Raw genomic sequence first — 21,472 nt, forward strand, 5'->3', positions numbered from 1 at the left:
CTGCCAGAAGGCAGGCTTCCCAGGATGTGTGGAGCATGCATCATTGATACGCGACCAGATTCAACGAGCCAAGTGTGAGAAAGGTGACCTACACATCATGTGGCTGGATCTTGTGAATGCCTATGGATTTGTGTCTCATCAGTTCATCAACTTTGCAATGAAGTTCTTTTTCCATCGCCAATTGTATTAGAGGGCCGGCTTCTGATGACTTCAATGACCTCCAGATAGGCTTCTTATCTCAAGACTTTACAACAAGGTGGCAGCAGCTCAAAGTAGGCATTACAGTGGGGTGTTCCATCTCTTCCAACCAGTTTGTGGCAGCTTTCTAGATCATCCTTATTGGAGCAAGGCAGGTGGTTGAATGGTTAAAGCTATAGTCAGTTCAGAGGCCTACTCCACTGAGAAACTACATGGATGATGTCACAAGCATCCTTCAGACGGCTGCAAGCACACAAAGGCTGCTGAAGAGGCTAGATGAGTTAAAAACATGGGCAAGGATGAAGATCAGGCCCTACAAGTTGTGAAGCTTATCCCTCTGAAAGGTGCTCAGAAGTGAAAACATCACCTTTGTTGTAGGGAGTAATGAAATCCCACAGAGGGAGGGGAAGGGAGAGTGAGTGATGCACCATCAATAACTCTCAGAGACAGGAGGCAAACGATAGGCTTTTATTAGCTGCAAGAAACCACCACACAACATCCTGGAGACTGAGGGAGGAGCAGTGCCTCCAACCGCCTTTATACAGGGGTCTGTGGGAGGAGCCACAGGAGCAGTCAGCAGGGGGCGTGTCCAGACAGGTATATGTAGTTCACCACATTCACCCCCCCCTTTGTTTTAAAAGAGAGTCCCCATGGGGTGAAGTTTCTTACAAGTATATTTACAGGTTAAGTCTATCAGGCGGTCGAGTCTGTCGCTACGATCTACGTAGCACCGGTGGTGATTGCACCGGTGACGGTGGATGTGCTGGCTCTGGCCTGACTGGAGGTGTCAGTCCATTAGGCGTCAGTAACCCCTCAGGCGTGTGCGAGGCACCCGGTATGGGAGTCTCGTGAGGAGTCTGTGTAGGGCTTGGTGTGCGCGGTGTCAGGTGGGTATACACCTCGATGGGTACGGGGTTCATAGTCACCGTGGAGTGTTCGGGGTAGGGGTCTGGTGCTCCTGCGGGTGCCAGGTCGCGGACGGAGACTGTGTCCTCCCGCCCATCAGGTAAGACCACGTAGGCATACTGGGGGTTAGCATGAAGTAGGTGAACCCTCTTGACCAGCGGGGAGTATTTATTGCTCCTCACATGTTTCCGGAGCAGCACTGGCCCTGGGGATGTCAGCCAAGCCAGTAGGGTGGTCCCAGTGGCAAACTTCCTGGGAAAAGAAAAGAGTCGCTCATGAGGGGTGGCATTGGTGGACGTGCATAACAGAGAGCGGATAGAGTGGAGTGCCTCGGGGAGGACCTCCTGCCAGCGAGAGACCGGCAATCCCTTTGACTTAAGGGCTGAGCATGGCCTTCCACACTGTGGCATTCTCCCTCTCCACCTGTCCATTTCCCCGGGGATTATAGCTCATGGTCCGACTAGTAGCAATGCCCCTAGCCAGCAGGTACTGGCGCAGCTCGTCACTCATAAAGGAGGACCCACTATCACTGTGGATATAGCAGGGATATCCGAACAGAGTGAAGAGCTGGCGCAGGGCTTTTATGACAGACGTAGCAATGATATCAGGGCAGGGGATGGCAAAGGGGAACCGCGAGTACTCGTCAATAATGTTGAGAAAGTAGACATTGCGATCGGTGGAGGGAAGGGGGCCCTTAAAGTCAACACTCAGTCGCTCAAAGGGGCGGGTGGCCTTGATAAGTTGCGCCTTTTCAGGACGGTAGAAGTGCGGTTTGCACTCAGCGCAGACTTGGCAGTCCCTGGTCATCATCCTGATGTCCTCGACGGAGTAAGGCAGGTTCCGGGCTTTCACGAAATGGTAAAGTCGTGTGACCCCCGGGTGGCAAAGATCTGCATGGAGGGCGTATAGCTGGTCGATCTGTGCGCTGGCACACGCTCCCCGGGATAGGGCATCAGGGGGCTCATTGAGCCTTCCAGGCCGGTACAGGATATCATAGTTGTAGGTGGAGAGTTCCATTCTCCACCGCAAAATTTTATCATTTTTGATTTTGCCCCGCTGTTGGTTGCTGAACATGAACGCAATTGAGCACTGGTCGGTCAGCAAGGTAAACCTTTTGCCGGTGAGATAGTGCCTCCAGTGCCTAATAGCTTCCACTATGGCCTGGGCTTCTTTCTCCACTGTGGAGTGCCGAACTTCAGGGCCCTGAAGGGTATGAGAGAAGAATGCTACTGGGCTTCCTGCCTGATTGAGGGTAGCAGCCAGCGTGAAGTCAGAGGTGTCACTCTCTACTTGGAAGGGAATGGTCTCGTCCACCGCATGCATCGTTGCTTTGGCAATGTCCCCTTTAATGTGGCTGAAGGCCGCACGGGCCTCGGCTGAGAGTGGAAATGCAGTGGACTTGACCGGGGGCGGGCCTTGTCTGCATAGTGAGGGACCCATTGGGCGTAATAGGAAAAGAAGCCCAGGCACCTTTTGAGGGCTCTGAGGGTGGTGGGAAGAGGGCGTTCCAACAGGGGTCGAATACGGTCGGGGTCAGGGCCAATGACCCCGTTCTCCATGACGTACCCAAGAAGAGCAAGCCGGGTGGTTCCAAACACACACTTGTCCCTGTTATAGGTAAGGTTAAGAGCTTTGGCCACTTGAAAAAATCGTTGGAGGTTAGTGTCGTGATACTGCCAGTCGTGACCGCAGATGGTGATGTTATCCAGATATGGGAACGTGGTTTTCAGTTGGCACTGGTCCACCATCCGGTCCATTTCCCTCTGAAAGACAGAGACACCATTCGTGACACCGAAGGGGATGCGAAGGAAGTGATAGAGCCTGCCGCCCACCTTGAAGGCGGTGTAGGGGCGGTCCTCTGGGCGGATGGGGAGCTGATGGTAAGCGGATTTCAGATCTATGGTCGAGTACACCTTGTACTGAGCTATCTGATTGACCATATCCACGATGCGGGGTAGGGGGCACGCGTCAAGCTGCGTGAACCTATTGATGGTCTGGCTATAGTCCACGACCATCCTATTTTTCTGCCCGGTCCGAACAACGACCACCTGGGCCCTCCAAGGACTTGTGTTTGGCTCAATGATCCCCTCCCTGAGCAGCCGCTGCATCTCCGACTGAATGAAGGCCCTGTCCCCCGCGCTGTACCTCCTGCTTTTAGTTGCCACAGGTTTAGTCGGAGGTCAGGTTGGCGAACAGCGGTGGGGGAGGGATCTTGAGGGTGGAGAGGCTGCAAGTTGTGTCAGTAGCGCAGCTGTCGGCATGGTGCTGGGTGGGATGTGTGGGTCGGTGTGTGTGTGTGGTCAGTAGCGGGGTATATTATGAAACCCCACAAAACTGAGGATTTCTGACAGTGATTGGTGGGAGGGGCCCGTCATACTCCATTGTCACACTTTTCAGGTGGCTCTGGAAGTCCAGCCCCAATAGCACAGGGGCACACAATTGAGGCATGACCAATAACGCAAAGTCCCGATATTCTGTGCCCTGCACCACCAATGTCGCTACACAACCCACCCGGATGTCTGTGGAATGCAACCCAGAAGCCATGGTGACCCTCTGGCTTACCGGCCGTGTCACGAGTCTGCAGCGTTGCACCGTGTCCGGGTGAATAAAACTCTCAGAGCTGCCCGTGTCAAACAGGCAGCTAGTCCTGTGCCCCTCCACCAGGATGTCCATCATTGACCTTGCAAGCTGGTGTGGAGCATTTTGGTCGAGGGTTATGGAGGCCAGAGTTGAACCGGCGTCTTGGTGTCCAGTAAGCACCCGTGGGTCGGAGGTGGGGCGAGGTGGCGCCGACAAAGATGGCTGCCCCCATGCCTTGCACGAGGCGGGCAGGCAAGATGGCGGTGACCAAGATGGTGACCTCCATGCCTCGCATGAGACGCTGCTCGACCCCGCTCGTGGTTTGGATTTACAGGCTTGGCAAGTGGCCCTTCTTTCTGCAGCTGGAGCAGGTAGCTTCTCGGGCCGGGTAGCATTTTCGGAGGTGCTTTTTGAGTCCGCAGAAGTAACACTGTGTGGACTTGTGACTGGCAGCAGCCGTGGTCGATTCGTGAGGAGTGAATTCGCAAGGTGGCGAGGAGTTCATGGGTTCACGAGTGGCAGCCGCTGTGGTCAATTCACCGGCGGGTGGCGGGGTCTGCAGCGTCCATGGGACCGGCGGGAGATCGCGCAGCTGGATAGCATCAGCGTTGTGCAGAGCAGCCTCCAGTGTGTCGGCCAGTTCGATCGCTGACTGTAAGGTAAGGTCGGCGTTTTCCAGCAACCGCTGGCGCACGTACACTGACCTGATCCCCGTAACGAAGGCATCTCGTACCAGGAGCTCCGCATGCTGTTCCGCCGTCAGTCCCCTGCAGTCGCAGGCCCGCACGAGTGTCTGTAGGGCCCGGACAAACTCAGCGCTCGACTCTCCGGCCCGCTGCCGCCACGTCGCTAAGCGATGTCTTGCGTAGACGGTGTTCACCGGCCGCAGGTACTGTCTTTTGAGGGCGTCCAGTGCCCCTTAGTAGGTCGGCAGATCTCTGATAAGGGAGTAGACCCGCAGACTGACCCTGGAGAGGAGAACTCTGTGCATGATAGCAGGCTCAGTCACGGGAATCTCTTCCAGGTACGATTGGAAGCATGCAAGCCAGAGTTCAAAGGCAATGGCTGCCTCTGGAGCTTGAGGATCAATGTCCAATTTATCCAGTTGTAAAATGCTCTCCATGTTTTAAAATTGCAGTTAATAAAATTGATGCACCATCAATAACTCTCGGAGACGGGAGGCAAATGATAGGCTTTTATTAGCTGGAAGAAACCACCACACAACATCCTGGAGACTGAGGGGGGAGCAGTGCCTCCAATCGCCTTTATACAGGGGTCTGTGGGAGGAGCCACAGGAGCAGTCAGCGGAGGGGCGTGTCCAGACAGGTATATGTAGTTCACCACAGGGAGTGAAGGTTCAGCTGGTAAGATAAAGGTGTCAGAGAGCTTTGCCATCAATTCCACAGTAAAGTAACAAACATAGGCTGAATGGAAATCATTAGAAGGGCTTTATGGAGCCAAAGAAAACTGCCAAATGTGGGTGAATAGGGTAATAAAAAGAGATCCTTGGGGTAGCAAACTCAGGCAGATCAGTAAGGACAGAGCTGACGGACACATTTTTTGTTGTACGTCCCAATGTGCACGGTTTAAGATTCCAGACTTGATGGTAATGGAGATATAATAGAGAAGCCAGCTTTGTGATTAATGATGGGCTGGTAGACCATTCTGTAACTAGTGATGGTCTGAAGTATAATGTTAACATCCAGCTTTGAGACACTGGACCAACCAGAATCAATCCTATTTGGCACATTGATTGAGATGTCTGTTATTTGAATGTGGCAGTCCCCAAGTAAGGCATAGGTATGACATCACTATTCAACTCAATATGCAGCCTGATCAGTTTTAAGATCTTCCTTTTGTAGTGTCCAAGTGTATGCACATCTGTTTTTATGTGGAGGTCCAGTTGATACACCCTTGAATTATTTGTTTTTCCGGTTTTGATTATATATATATATGTGAGAAGATCGGAGTTGGGGACAATGATGATTTTGTAGTTTTTTTTTATAGATACTATAACCAGCCCATTTTTTTTTCTTCTTTCCTTTTTTTTCTTAATAGTTAGTGGTTAGTTTGTTAGTTTAGTTTTTCTTAGGGTATTAATTTTTTTTTCTTATTCTCTTTTCTGTTTTTTTTCAACATGAATTACTTACCATAGATTCCGGACTACAGAGCGCACCTGATTAAAAGCCGCTGGCTCTAATTTTAGAAATAAAATCAATTTTTTACTTGTAAAGGCCGCACCGGATTTTAGGCCACACCGGATTTTCGGCCGCAGGTGTCCCACGTTGTAATATGAGATATTTACACAGAAAGATATTACACGTGAGGATTTTTTAACTTTTAATTAAATCCATATGGTAACAAAAACAAATACATATTGCAAATGCTTTTTTTCAAACCGTGCCCGTAACGCGGCTACTTTTAAATATACGTTGCGTATACTTCTTTACTGAACAACATTCCAATATCTCCTAACGACTGGTAAAAAATATATATACTGCAACCTACCAGGAAAAGTTATTGATCGCCTTTAACTTAAAAGCAGCGTTTTGGCTCCGCCGCTCCGCTCGCGTAATGCCGCTCCCCCCCGCCGTCCTGTTTATCGCAAACCGGCGTTTTCCCACAAGATGCGGCGAAACCGGGTGTGACGTCATAGCATCCCGCGATGTAGTACAGAAAACAAATATAGTTAAAACTCTTCTAACTTTAACTAGAAAATGAATTACTAAGCGAAAATATTATAAACTAAATAACTGCCATAAGGCAGCACAATGCTTCGAGTGTTTTCCATGTTGATGAGGGTGAGTACAAATGACTGATTTACAATAATTTAATTGTGAAAGTGCGCTTGATTTATCGTACAATTTCATTGGACCTCTGTGAACTACTCATCAATTTTATTGGTCTACTGTTACGAGGCAAAATGTTTACGAGGCGGCATGAAAAAAAATAATACATTAGCCGCTCCGTATTAAAGGCCGCAAAGTTCAAAGCTGTTCAAAATGTGGGAAAAAAGTAGCGGCTTAAAATCCGGAATCTACGGTAGTTTTTTTTGTTTCGTTTATATGACATTTGTATCATTCATGATTTGGGAAGACTTAACTATATTGTACTTATTGCTTGTGTATCCTTTTATGTTCATTTTAATTTTGTAAGTTTGTAATCCCATTATCTATGTACTAATCTTATCATGTTGATATTAATAAAAAGATTGAAAAAGAAAGAATTAAATACAAATTACATTCCTATTTTCAGAATAAGCTAATGTACAGACTGGCCCAGAAATGCACAAAATGGTTTATCATTCAACATAATAACAATCACTGGGGATTTTTGTTGAGTCCTTTTGGTTCAAACACCCAGTTAAATCACTAATTAAAAAACTGACTTGCTTTTTTCACAACTTGAAATTGAAAAATTTAAAATGTTTATTTCATTGCTTTTCGGCAACTAAAATCTGAGGCAAAGAATTTGATATACAAGGAAATGAAAGGTGAGATTTATGTGATTAAGACAACAATATTCACTTGAATTTTGGATGTGCCAAACACACAACGTGACATTCTTGAGTCCTGACAAACCAGCTATCTAAGTCCACAGGACAGAAGCAGGCATTTGAGTTATGGTAAAGAATGGTTTGGAAATATAATTTGTATTTCAGCCAAACTTTTGTTGTATTTCCTACTGACACTGATCTGAATAAATAAAATATTACATTCAGTTTCTCAAATTTTCAGACATTTATCATGAGTTTCAGTTACGTTAATTTAAGACACTGGAACTATAAATTTCCTCACTATTTAGTCACTACGCTACTAGGGATAGAGTTTATACAGCAGTGCACCAGACGTCCTTTCTCTTGGGACTACTCTTTGTTTGAATCTGGAATAGTGGATTAAAGCTTTCTCCTCCAGTGTTTAATGTTGCATAAATTCCACAACGAACCAACATTACAGAAATATTCCTGAGTCTGATAAAACTACGGAACTACAATGATGGACTCACTAACAACCATGGATGGTTGCAGTGAGAAATGTTTCCAAGAAATTTTTGCTAACAGAACAAACTGAAGGATTCTTACAGAAAGCAAGCCATGTTAAAAATTGGGAAGTATAGAATTACAATTTAAGCATATACAAATTAAGGTTGGGATGAAAGGAGAGAAAAAAATGAAAACCACAACCCGCAACTCACTTTCTCAAGGGCATGAGGCTCCGCACAGAAAAAGGCCCAATAAGCTATTGCAGTGGAAATTCAGACAGTGTCATTGAAGACTAAATGCCAAGAACTAAATTCACATTCTGTTAATTTAAACAGAATTTAACAAAGGTCGTGCCTTATACTTTTCATCAATAAAGCAATGCACAGGCATTCACATTAGATATCAACCGAAGTCTTCGTGATGGCATTCGCCCTCGCTTCTCCATCAGTCTTTTGCTTAGTTCGTTCCATAGTAGTGACATTGTGCAGATTTCATCAGCAAGTACTTCAATGCTGCAAACAGTGAAACAATGCAGTTCTCTGATTATAACTTCTGCATTTCTGCTTTTAATTCTGGGCTCATGTTTATAATTTCTGGTATATATATTTACAGAAAGTTTTGTCAGCAAGGATGGAAGGGATGCTTGGTGCATGCTGCTTGCGACTACCTGGATAATGCTCTGCAGAGCTGAAAGACTAAACTAATGCCAACATTTTGAATGCTGGAACAATTCCAGATATAATCATGGATATGGGACATGAACTGCAGCAGGATTCTTGATGTACTGCATATAATTCTTAACTTCCTCTTCCTACAACACAGGAGGAGGCCAGTTGGCCAATCAAGTCTATGCTCTTACATCAGTCCCATTTCCCTGTAACTTATTTTCTCAGATGTGCCCCGATTCTCTATGTGCATTGGGTAATTTTACTGCAGCACATTTTACCAGCAACCAGCATACTTTGGATTGTAGGAGGAATCTGCGGTATCTGTTGGAAACTCATACAATTACTGGGAAAGTGTGTGAACTCCAGATGGAATCTCAAAGATCCAAGGTCACTAGAGCTGCCAGGCAGTAGTAGCACTGACTCTGTGCCACCATTGATATCAATCTGTATAATATTTAGCAAAAGAACTCTGACATATCCACAGAAATCAGTGTAGAGCAGATGTGGCTACATAGATTTATCTGTGTTAAAAGCTCTTTCTACCCTGAAACTAAATCTGGTGAAATACAAATAATTAGTCTAAACATATACACTGAAAGTAATTTTACCCTTGTTTCTGTGGACCTGCACAGATTTATCAAAGTGATTGCAATCCAAAGGTTACCACCTGCAATTCCCTCCAAGTCAATAGCTGTACAGACTTTGAAATGTGTTTCTCAATTCGAGTGAAACAAACATCTTTCTTTGGCTTCCATCTAACCTTCCACTATATGATTAAAACTTAAGGGCTTTGTGGTTTTTTTTATTCCTCTGCTAAAGAAACTAAGCCCTTTATTCTAACTGTATCAAGGCCCCTCAAAGTAATGCTCTTCAATCATGACTCTGCTCATCAGTGTCAGATTTCAAAGAAGAAAAAAAACTGTATGATCTTTTTCTGTATTGTTATAGTTCTATGGTTATGCAAGCTACATTTAATTCCATCTATATAAATTTCCTCTGCACCACCTTCCATCCATAGTTTTCTACAACGTGACCTGAACTATATGCAGTACATAAGCTGTTGCATAATTAGCATTTATAATTCTTTTGTAACAGCCCTGCTCTTTTATTCTATGCCAAGACAAATAAAGCCACCTCTGTTTTTAAAGTACCATATTGATCACTGTAGCTATATTTTAAAGACCCACAGATGTACATGCCACAGCTTATTCCTCCACACCATGTAAATTCCTTCTATTTATCATGTTTTCTCTTGTTACCCTAAACCAAATGTATCGCTTTACACTTCTCAGGACTTAATTCTATTTTTTTAAATTAATTTTTTTATAAGTTTCTACAATGCAACAAAAAAAGTTAAAAAAAAAGAGGTTTGTACAGTGCAAAACAAATGTATCAAATGTACAGTTCATAACAATTAAGGAAAAGCACCTATTGTAGATTCATATAAAGTTAGTTATCACTCCATCCTCCCACTACCCAACTCCAAGTCAACCTTACCATATATAAAAAAGTTAATCAGAACTTTTATCACCACAGAGCTGTATTTATAAAAAGAAGGTATATTGCCTACTACCTGAGCAATAATATGTTTACACATTAAAAAAAACCATAAATCTTAACCGAAAGCAGCTGGAAGTAAGGGATTTAAATGAAGAAGAAAAAAGGAGGGATGAACCCTTAATCTAAATGGGAATTATGAAAATATTCAAGAAAAGGTCCCCACACAAGTAAAGGTGTGGGACTTAATTCTATTTTAAGTTCGGCACCTAAATGATCAGATCATCTGTATCTTTCAGTAGTCTAAAGTCTTACTGTTCTCTGTAAACCATAAGACCATCCTTAATGACCTTTCCAGTATCTCCATGGAATAGTTTCTTCCTCTTCTAATGTACTCCAGAATATTATATGCCATAATGGAAGAGTCTTTTGTTACGAATGTGCCACAGCTCTGAGGGGCCGAAGGGTGCGGGGTAGCCCCCTCCTTTGTGAGAATCGCAAGATCACTATTAAGTCAGTTCAGGGTACACAGGAAATGAGAGAAAGACATGCAGAATCCACAAAAGGGTTAGAATGTGTCCTGGCCTCCGAAAGGCGGACCCATTGATACCGGCTATTGTCTCTTGGAGACGGACTTGTGTACTGCATCCTGCACGATGCATCGAAGCCCCAGGCAATGAACCGAGGGGGAGGTTGGTGGAGGGATTGCATCATCCCAACCTGATTGACACCTGAGACCCTGTGAGTCAGGATAAAAAGAGGGTCTGTGGGACCAGCCCCGCAGACGCACCAGAAGAAACGCTAGCGATCCCGTAATAGCGAAAGCCGGTGGAAGGCTGCGTGCTTCCGCTTCCATTTGCCCGGAATCGGTGGCCTTTGCCATGGAAAAATGGTTTTTAGCTAACAACGGGGAACTCAACTCCCAACGACTCTCGAAGGATTGACATCATAAAAGGAATGGGCAAGTTAAACCTCCTTCTCTCTCTCCAACCAAAGGCTGCAGCCTACAGCTTGACTGAACTAAAGTGACTTTTATATTTCCATCGGACAATACATTATCCCCTAGACAACGATAGAGCTATTTCTTATTGATTATTATTATACCCACGCTTTTAGATTTAGTATTGACCACGTATATTATCTGTGTGTTTGCATTGATATTATTGTTGTGTATTTCTATCAATAAATACTGTTAAAAATAGTACCATCAGACTTCAATGGACCTCTCTATCTTTGCTGGTAAGTGACCCAGTTACGGGCTGTCACTTTGCAGTGACAGTAATCTTTATGAGTTAGCATGAGACTTCATTGTGTAGATATTTGTTAAATATAAAGCAGCCATTAATTGCAATCTTTAAAAAAATGGTAATGGATATCTCTAACAATTTAGCAAGTCACTTGCGCAAACCTGTGCAATGCAAGTTATATTTCTGAGGAGTATGCTAAAGTGTTTAGATTATTTAATTGTTTTTAAATGACTGAGTTGTACAGTTCTGCAGAAAAATATATTCATCACTACAATATAAAAATAACTTTATTGTTTTGTCAGTTCTATTTTGCAGCAAAAAACCTTCCATTATGCTATCACAGTGAGAAATAGATTTACATATAGAACCCTAGGCAGATAAAAGCTCCACCCTGTAGCCCTTGTTTGTAGTGTGTGTGTTTTTTCAAAGGCAGCCATTTGTTATGAAGGTCCATGGACCCCCAGTTAATGATAGGCTTCCATGGCATAAAAAAGATTGGGAACCCCTGGACTGATGAATTGAGATGATTGTTTTACTGTCCATTTCTGGAAAGGGAACAGTATATTTTATGCTTGGATTTATACAAAAATCTACATAAATATCTGTAAAGTAAACTGGTATACTTAAGGCCTTTGATAATTTTGAGCATGTTAATGGAGCAATAAAATCAATTAAATATTGTACATTCCAGTAATATGCACTTTGATACCATGTAAAAATGCAGCTACTCAAATATAAATAATGTTAGTTATTTCAAACATCTCGTTGTTGAAATCGATGAATTTAGCAACATTCTCATTTATGTAGTCATGACTCTAGTCCAATAGCTACATTAATACTGTCAAAATTAAATATATCTAATTCAACAATATAGAAGCACCTGTTTCTTGTGTTTTTGAGGAAAATGTCCCAGTTAAATAGTTTTCTTTTCAAAGTTTGTGTCTAGAGCTGTTGTCCAGATTGTAAGACATTAGGTAGTTTAGGCAAGAAAAGGAAATGAGATAAATTGGGCTGTAGATTATAGTTAACCCAAGCTTAGGTTTCAAAAGCATCTGCATTGTTAGCAGGAACACCCACGTGAATTTAAGGACAACTTAGGTTCAGGTAAAAATATTATATTTTATAATTTTCTTTATTTTGAGAAAGATGCAGATGAAAATTTTTTGAAGAAGTCGCAAAGTTTTCACTAGGCTTTTCTAATCTCTCTACATGTTTTACATAATACTATTTTACAAAGTAGGGAAAAAGTGCAACTGTGCATTAAATGTTCACCATTTTCTTGAGAACATTACCAAATTTGCAAAAGAAGGTTGGCAAAACCATTTGAAAAATTTTGAATATATGCCTTTAAGCATACAAACATCTGTGAATTGTACCAGTTACATGAATAGAATTCATATGACTAGTATTGAGCAAAAATAATCCTACAAACAAAAGGATAAATTGTCAGTTTGAACCTCAAAATTCAGTGAATATATGAAATACAACATTGACAAGAGTTGATTTTTATTCTCTCTACTATGAAGTTACATTTATCAATATGTTTAGAAAAAATAAATGCTAATTTTCATTCAATTAATTATCATGGATGATGAGAGTACCTCTGAAGTGTTCTTCTGTAACACTGTTTGATGTTAATGTATCAACAAAAGATAGATGTGCTAAATACACAGTCCTCCGGGGGGGGGGGGGGGGGGGAGGGGCACGGGGTGCCATTAACAGAAAAAACATATCATAAAAGTTCTACCACACGTTTTCCAGTCCTCAAAGATCATTGACGGCATTGCTCTGATCAGTCAGCATGTACTGGAGCTATGACAGTCATGCATGAGATTGTCAGAAATGCTCTTACTTAACATGTTTAGAAATAATGGCCGTTTTTCCTATTTCCACAAGTATGCTGTGCATTATTGGACTTGCACGCATTGCTGAATCTATATACATCTTGATTCCTGACTCTATATACATGACTCTATATCCTGACTCTATATACATCTTACAGATGCTGAAGTTTCCTAAACATTACCTAAATTGATTACATTCAATTTCCCTATACTAGCACCATAGATTTTATGAAAACGCCTTTTTATGGGAACAAATTCTGGTTGCAATGGAATTACATGCTGAAAGCTTTAAATCAAAATATTACTGTAGCTTATTTGAAATACTGTAATAATATTGTAAATATTGAACCACTGACAGCTATAATTCTGTTTAAAAGAATTTGATGGTGAAGTAACTACATTATTTACAGTTAGGTCTCCCTCTCTGACATTAGTCAGAGCTCTGTTTGCACAGTACACTTGAGGATTATAATGGATCACTATACAGATCAGATGCTTCTAATCCTAAAGAATTCTATTTTCACTAAACAGTGCAAAATATGTTACGGTAATTATTGGTGTCTGTTCTCAGAAAGAGAATTACAGGATACAAATTGCAATGGAGTGAACTCCATCAATCAATGAAGAGTGGGTTAAATGAATCATTGTTGCTGCCCCAATAGAGGGAGTCAAATGAGTAACACAATATAGTGTGTGATTTCCTACTAATGATGATGTAAATTGCATTGAGGAGAAGTCCCTATTCTATTGAACTGAAATTACAAGGGGCGAAGAATTGCAAAGGGAAAGAAAGTGCATTTCTTATGGATAATTTACTGTTTACAATAAAGATAGTTAAGTATTCCAAGATCACCTTAAAGTCTTTCAATAATTATTTTACCTCGAATGCACTGTTTTATAAGTGTGCGTTTGCCATTCATTTGCTCTTCTTACATTTAAAAAATAGCTTTTGGCAAGGATGATTCCTCAGATGGGAATTTAAAAACTCTAATTTACAAAGTAAAAAGGAACCTAGTAACTTAACAACCCACAACTATTTTAAATATCATTATCAAGAAACAGAATACTAGGCAAAACCCGTACTAAATCAATTACTCTATATACATTTCGTTCAGCTATTCCTCTCAAAGGCATATCCACTATGCAAATTACTTGATGGATTGCAGTGCCTCCAAGATATAATAAATAATGTATGCATTAGTGTCATTTTACTTGAAATAACTTTATCCAGCCACAAAACATCCCAAATTTTTTCTTAAATTATTATGATAAAGGTCCCTCAGAGATGAATCACAACTGGGCCAGTAACAGCGGAGAATTGAGACTTGGTTGCTGATCAAGGAGATTTGCTGCTGGATGATGGAACTATTATCTTGTTTTCCGCTGAGCGAAGCATTGCATAGAATCTTGAATTGTCATTAGAGAGCAGGACTCTGGGGCTGTCAAATTCAGCAATCTAATAAATAGAGAACATTTCTTTTAGCATTAACTCTGTTACTAGTCAATACTGTCATTAGATATTAACACTTTCAATCTCAATTGATAAAAAAGATGTTCCTTCCTCATATCCTACCCCAATAAGAAAGTTTTAAAAAACATAATATTCTCTGAACTCTCATGCTGGGACAAATTTGCACTAATGGTGATAATCTCTAGTCTTTTACCTAACTGGCTTTTCACCATGCAGTATGTGACTGTTGGTAGCAAGGTTAATTGTTTATTTTAGCTTCTGGAAATCTTTAGCTTTTAAGTTCTTGATATCTTTTACAGGTTGAGTAATTTTTTTTCATTATCTCATATTATTCTTGTAGTTAAATCCGGGGCTAGTCTAAAATGGCAAAAAGTGCAGGGGCTTTTTACAGAACATCATTAATCATGAGAGGACCTGCTAGATCTGTCAATTTCCCGTCTGACAGATTCATCCTGTCCTCATTCCTTCTATACACAAGTGCTATGACTTGCCCTGGTATCCACTCACTTGTGTAATAAATGTTGGTTAGATTAAAGGAAATCCAGACAAATATATTAAGGAGAAGGGAAAAGAGCATTATATTTAAGGAACACTTACAGCATAGAAACAGGCCCTTTGGCCCACTAAGTCAACTCCAATCACTAAGCACTCATTTACAGTAATCCTATATTAATCTTATTTTATTCCTTCCCTTTTTCTATCAACAACCCCAGAAACCACCACACACTGACACAATAGGGGCAATTTACAGTCTCCAACTATCATATTTACGGATCTGAAAAGAATTGAGTGTAACTGAAGGAAACCCACATAGCATGAGGGAGAGCACAGAAATTCAATGAAGACAGAACCTGAGATTAGGATTGAATTTAGGTTGTTGTCAGGGGTGTGCCACAGCTGCCCTATACTGACAAAATTGGGTGAGGAAGGATGGGGGGAGGTTTAAAAGCTAGCATGAACTGATTACAGTGCATGGTCTGTTTCTGTACTGTGTATTCTGGATAATGAACAAAAAATCAACTTCAGTTACATCATCTCGCCTTTGCTCTTCCTCCAAAGGATTTTCTCTTTTCACAAGAAAACTCAGAATGTCAATATAATGGATCTTATTTTACATCCTGAATAGCAATCATGAATAGCTTCTCAAGGGGGAAAATACTGAAAGAAACTGTCCTTTTGATGCAACAATAAAACATTAACAGCTGTTACGACAAGGTAATTCTGATGCCAACTTTAGATATCAGCATCTAAACCTCCAACATAGAAACAAGTCCTTCAGCCCATACGGTCTATTCAGAACCATTTTACCTGCCTAGTCCCATCGACCTGCACCTGGACCATAGCCCTCCATACCCCTCCTATCCGTGCACCTATCCAAACTTCTCTTAAATGTTGAAATCAAAATCGCATCCACTATTTGTGCTGGCAGCTGGTTCCATACTCTCACCACGCTTAAACATTTCACCTTTCACCCTTAACCCTTGACCTCTAGTTAAGTCTCACCCAACCTAAATGGAAAAAGTCTGCTTGCGGTTACCTATCTATTAACACCCAATTTTGAATATCTCAGTCAAATCTTCCTCCAATCTTCTCCATTCTAGGGAATGAAGACCTCACCTACTGAATCTTTCCTTGGAACTCAGGTTCTCCAGTCCCAGCAACATCCTTATACGTCTTCTCAGTACTCTTTCAACATTATTTACATCTTTCCTATAGATAGGTGACCAAAACTGCACACAATACTCCAAATTAGGCCTCATCAATGTCTTATACACCTGAACATAACATCCTGAATCCTGTACTCAGTACCTTCATCTACGAAGGCCAAGGTACCAAAAGCTTTCTTACTCGCCCTATCTACCTGTGATGCCACTTGCAATCAATTATGGACCTGTATTCCCAGATTCCTTTGTTCTACCACACTACTGCTCACCGTGTAAATCCTATCCTGGTTTGTCCTTCTAAGAAGGAACACCTCACACTTGTCTGCATTAAATTACATCTGCCATTTTTCCAGCTGGTCCAGATCACATGGCAAGCTTTGATAGTATTCCTCGCAGTCCACTACACTCTTAATCTTGGTGTCATCCACAAATTTACTAATCTAGTTAACCACATTATCATCCAAATTCATTGATATAGGTGATAAACAACAAAAGACCCAGAACCGATCCCTGCAGCACTCCACTCGTCACATAGTCACAAGTTCCAGTCAGAGAGACAACCATCTTCCACAAAGCCAATGTCCAATCCAATTTACTACCTCATCTTGAATGTTAAGCAACTAAACCTTCTTGACTAACTTCTTGTCAAGTGCATTGCTGAAGTCCATGTAGACAACATCCATTACCTTGCCTTCATCAACTTTCTGGTAACATCCTTGAAAATCTCTTAAGGTTTTTTTTTTTTTTAAACTTTTTTTATTGTTTTCAAATAGTTACAAAATAAATGTGTATGAAAAAAAAATGTGTTACCCAGCCCCCCTCCCCTTAACCCCTCCCCCCTAACATCCCTATTAAAAAAATAAGAAAGAAAAAAAAAGGAATGCCTGGATATTGGAGGATCCCCACATGCTCCATGGAGTTCGTAATAACTTTAGTATATATATTTATTTCTTTCCCCAAGTAACCAATTATTTCATCTTCGGAGCACCTATATATTTAATCCTGTCTTTTGTAAATAAGGGCGCCAAATTTTCAAAACTGTTTCATATTTATCTCTTAAATTATAAGTAATTTTTTCAAGTGGAATACAGCCATAAATTTCGTTCTTCCAACGATCTATACTTAGATATGTATCCGATTTCCAAGTCACTGCAATAGCTGTTTTGGCTACTGCCAATGCAATTTTTATAAATTCTTTCTGATATTTATTCAATTTGGCTATCGGTTTTATCCCTTCAATATTACCTAGTAAAAGTAATATTGGGTTGTGTGGAAGTTGTATTCCAATAATTTGTTCCAGTAAAACTCTTAAATTTGTCCAAAAAGGTTGAATTTTAGAGCAAGACCAAGTAGAATGTAAAAAAGAACCAATTTCTTGGTTACATCAGAAACACTGATCAGATAAATTTGGGTTTAATTTATTTATTTTTTGTGGTGTAATATATAGTTGATGTAAAAAATTGTATTGCACTAATCTTAATCGAACGTTTATTGTATTTGTCATACTCTCAAGACATAGTCTTGACCAGTTTTTTTCTTCAATTTTGATATTCAAATCACTTTCCCATTTTTGTCTTGACTTATGGACTCCTTGTTTAATTGCCTGTTTTTGAATCAAATTATACATACAAGAGATAAATTTTTTAATCTTTCCTTTTTGAATTAAAGTTTCTATTTCATTGGGTTTCGGTAGTAACATTGTTTGACCTAACTTTTCTCTTAAATAAGCCCTTAGTTGAAAGTAACAAAAAAGAGTGTTGTTTGATACTTTATATTTATTCTTTAATTGATCAAATGACATTAATATACCTCCTTCAAAACAATCTCCTATATATCTAATCCCTTTTTGAAACCAATTATATAAAAGTTGATTATCAATTGTAAAAGGAATAAGTCTATTTTGAATTAAAGATCTCTTTGCTAATAAGGATTTCTTTGTCTCATCGTCAACATTTATCTTATTCCATAAATCAATCAAATGTTTTAATATAGGAGATTCTTTCTTTTCCCATATCCATTTAGATTCCCATTTATATATAAAGTCTTCTGGTATGTTTTCTCCTATTTTATCTAGTTCTATTCTGATCCATGCCGGTTTATCTTTCTCAAAAAAAGATGCAATAAATCTAAGTTGATTTGCTTTATAATAATTCTTTAAATTTGGAAGTTGTAACCCTCCTAGCTCAAATTTCCATGTCAATTTTTCCAACGATATTCTTGACATCTTACCTTTCCAAAGAAACTTCCTCACATATTTATTCAGCTCTTGAAAAAACTTCTGGGGTAATTGTATTGGTAGTGATTGAAATAAGTATTGTAATCTAGGGAATATATTCATTTTTATGGTATTTACTCTACCTACTAATGTTATTGGTAATACCATCCATTTATCAAGATCTTCTTGAATTTTTTTCAATAGTGGTAAATAATTTAATTTGTATATGTTCTTTATATCATTATCAACTCTTATACCTAAATATTTTATACCACTTGCCGGCCATCTAAATTGGGTTATTGATCGACGTTGATTATAGTCTCCTTTAGTAAGAGGTAAAATTTCACTTTTATCCCAATTTATTTTGTAACCTGATACTTTCCCATATTCTTCTAATCTATAGGATAATTTACGCAACGATTGCAATGGGTTTGTTAGATAAAGCAGAACATCATCAGCAAATAAGTTAATCTTGTATTCTTCCTGGTTAACTCTAAAACCCTTCATGTCTGGGTCCATTCTAATCAATTCAGCTAATGGCTCTATCGCCAACACAAATAAAGCAGGTGATAATGGACAACCTTGCCTAGTTGACCTTGTTAACTGAAATGGTGTTGAAATTTGACCATTTGTCACTACTTTAGCTTTGGGATTAGTATTTAAGGTTTTAATCCATTTTATAAAAGATACTCCTAATCCGTATTTTTCCAATACCTTAAATAAAAAATCCCACTCCAATCTATCAAATGCTTTTTCTGCATCTAAAGCAACTGCCACGCTCATTTCCTCCCTCTTCTGTGCTAAATGAATTATACTAAATTAGCGAGTTACATTATCTGCTGATTGTCTATTTTTAATAAATCCTGTTTGATCCATATGTACTAATTTTGGTAAGCATTTAGATAATCTATTAGATAAGATTTTTGCTATTATTTTATAATCAGTATTTAATAAAGAAATCGGTCTATATGATGATGGCTTTAAAGGATCTCTATCTTTTTTTGGCAATACTATTAAAATGGCTGTTGAAAAAGATTCTGGAAGTTTATGCGTTCTTTCCGCTTGGTGTATTAACTCCATAAGAGGAGGAATTAATAAATCTTTAAACTTTTTATAGAATTCAGGCGGAAAACCATCTTCTCCTGGAGATTTATTACATTGAAGTGATCCTAGGGCTTCTTCGACCTCTTTCAATGTAAAAGGCATATTTAATCCCTTCTGTTCTTCCGTATTTAATTTTGGAAGAGTTATTTGTGATAGAAACCTTTATATCTTGACATTGTCATTTTGTGATTCTGATTTGTACAACTCAGAGTAAAAATTCTTAAAAGCTTCATTAATTTCTAAAGGTTTATAAGTAATTTCATTTACTCTTGTTCAAATTGCATTTATTGTTTTAGAAGTCTGATCTGTTTTTAGCTGCCATGCAAGAACCTTATGTGATCTTTCACCTAGTTCATAATATCTTTGTTTAGTTCTCATAATTGCTTTTTCTGTTTGATATGTTTGGAGCGTATTATATTGTAACTTCTTGTTAATAAGTTGTCTTCGTTTTTCTTCTGTCATATTTCTTTGGGATTCTTTTTCTTATTTTGTAATCTCTTTTTCCAATTGATCTATTTCTATCATATATTCCTTCTTAATTTTAGAAGTATAACTTATTATCTGACCTCTCAAGTATGCCTTCATTGCTTCCCACACTATAAATTTATCATCAACTGAATGTGAATTTATATCTAAAAAGAACTGAATCTGTTTTGAAAATCTCTTAAGGTTAGTTAGACATGACCTACCATGCACAAAGACATGTTTACCATCCCTAATCTCTCCTTGTCTATCCAAATACTCATATATTCTGTCTCATAGAATACATTCCAATAATTTTCCCACTACTGATGTCAGGCTTACTGGCCTATATTTTCCTTGTTCATCCTTAGAGCCTTTCATAAGCAGCAAAACAACGTTAACTATCCTCCAATCTTCTGGAACTTCACCTGTCACGAAGGATGATTCAAATATCTCTGCTGCAGCACTTACAATTTCTGCAACTTTCCTCCCACATGGTCTGAGGGAACAGCCTGTTAGGCCCTGGAGATTTGTCCAACCTGATTTGCTTCAAGACAGCAAAAACCTCCACCTCTGGAATCTGTGGAGGGTCCATGACCTCAAGGCTGCTTTGCCTCACTTCTAAACACTCTTGTGTCCACCTCCTGAGTAAATACAGATGCAAAGAATCCATTTGAGATCTCCTCCTTCTCTTTCTGTTTCACACATAGATTACCATTCTGATCTTCCAGAGGACCAATTTTGTCACTTGCTATCCTTTTGCTCTTAACATATCTGTAGAAGCCCTTGGGATTCTCCTTCACATTGTCTGCGAGAGCAACCTCATGTTTCCTTTGAGCCCTCCTGATTTCTTTCTGAAGTATTCGCTTGTATTTCTTATACTCAAGTACCTCATTTGTTCCCACCTGCCTATACTTCTTTTGCTTCTTAACCAGGACTTCATTATCGCTTAAAAAACAAGGTTCCCTAAACCTGTTATCCTTGCCTTTTTATTCTGACAGGCTCATACAATATTTGTACGCTCAAAATTTCACTTTTAAAGGCCTCCCACTTACCAAGTACACCTTTGCCAGAAAACATCTTGTTCCAAACCATACCTACCAGATAATCTTTGATACCATCAAAGTTGGTCTTCCTCCAACTTCAAATCTCAACCGAAGGACCAGAACTATCCTTTTCCATAAATACCTTGAAACTAATAGCATTATGATTGCCAGAAGCAAAGTGTTCCCGCTACACAAACTTCTGTCACCTACCCCTGTCTCATTCCCTAATAGGAGATCAAGTATTGCGCAGTCTCTCATTTGGACTTCTATGTATTGGTACTGATTAAGAAAACTTTGGGGAACACAACTGATAAACTCCATCCCATCCAGCCCTTTTACAGTATGAGAGTTCAAGACAATATGTGGAAAGTTAAAATCACAACCTTATGTTTCTGCAATCTCTACATATTTGGCCCTCTAAATCCCTCAGACTGCTGGGTGGCCTATAATATCGCACCATTAATGTAGTCATACCTTTCTTATTCCTCAGTTCCACCCATAAAGTTTCACTAAAAGAGTTCTCCAGTTTGTCCTGACTGAGCACTGCCATAACGTTTTCCCTGACTAGTAATGACACCCTCTCCCTTT

The 21,472-nt window shown here is 40.0% G+C and overlaps 1 protein-coding gene across 1 annotated transcript in view; it reads right to left on the bottom strand.

The window, feature by feature from the left end:
- Positions 1-12,784: 12,784 nt before the first annotated feature.
- LOC140734402 (ATP-binding cassette sub-family C member 5-like) overlaps positions 12,785-21,472 on the bottom strand; it is a 159,442-nt gene continuing 150,754 nt past the window's right edge. Inside the window, exon 30 of the mRNA XM_073058296.1 lies at positions 12,785-14,378. Coding sequence (XP_072914397.1) covers positions 14,259-14,378 — 120 coding nt within the window. The 3' untranslated portion in view covers positions 12,785-14,258. The remainder of the gene's footprint in view (positions 14,379-21,472) is intronic.

The sequence above is a fragment of the Hemitrygon akajei genome, chromosome 10, assembly GCF_048418815.1.
Source record: "Hemitrygon akajei chromosome 10, sHemAka1.3, whole genome shotgun sequence".
Taxonomy (NCBI): Eukaryota; Metazoa; Chordata; class Chondrichthyes; order Myliobatiformes; family Dasyatidae; genus Hemitrygon; species Hemitrygon akajei.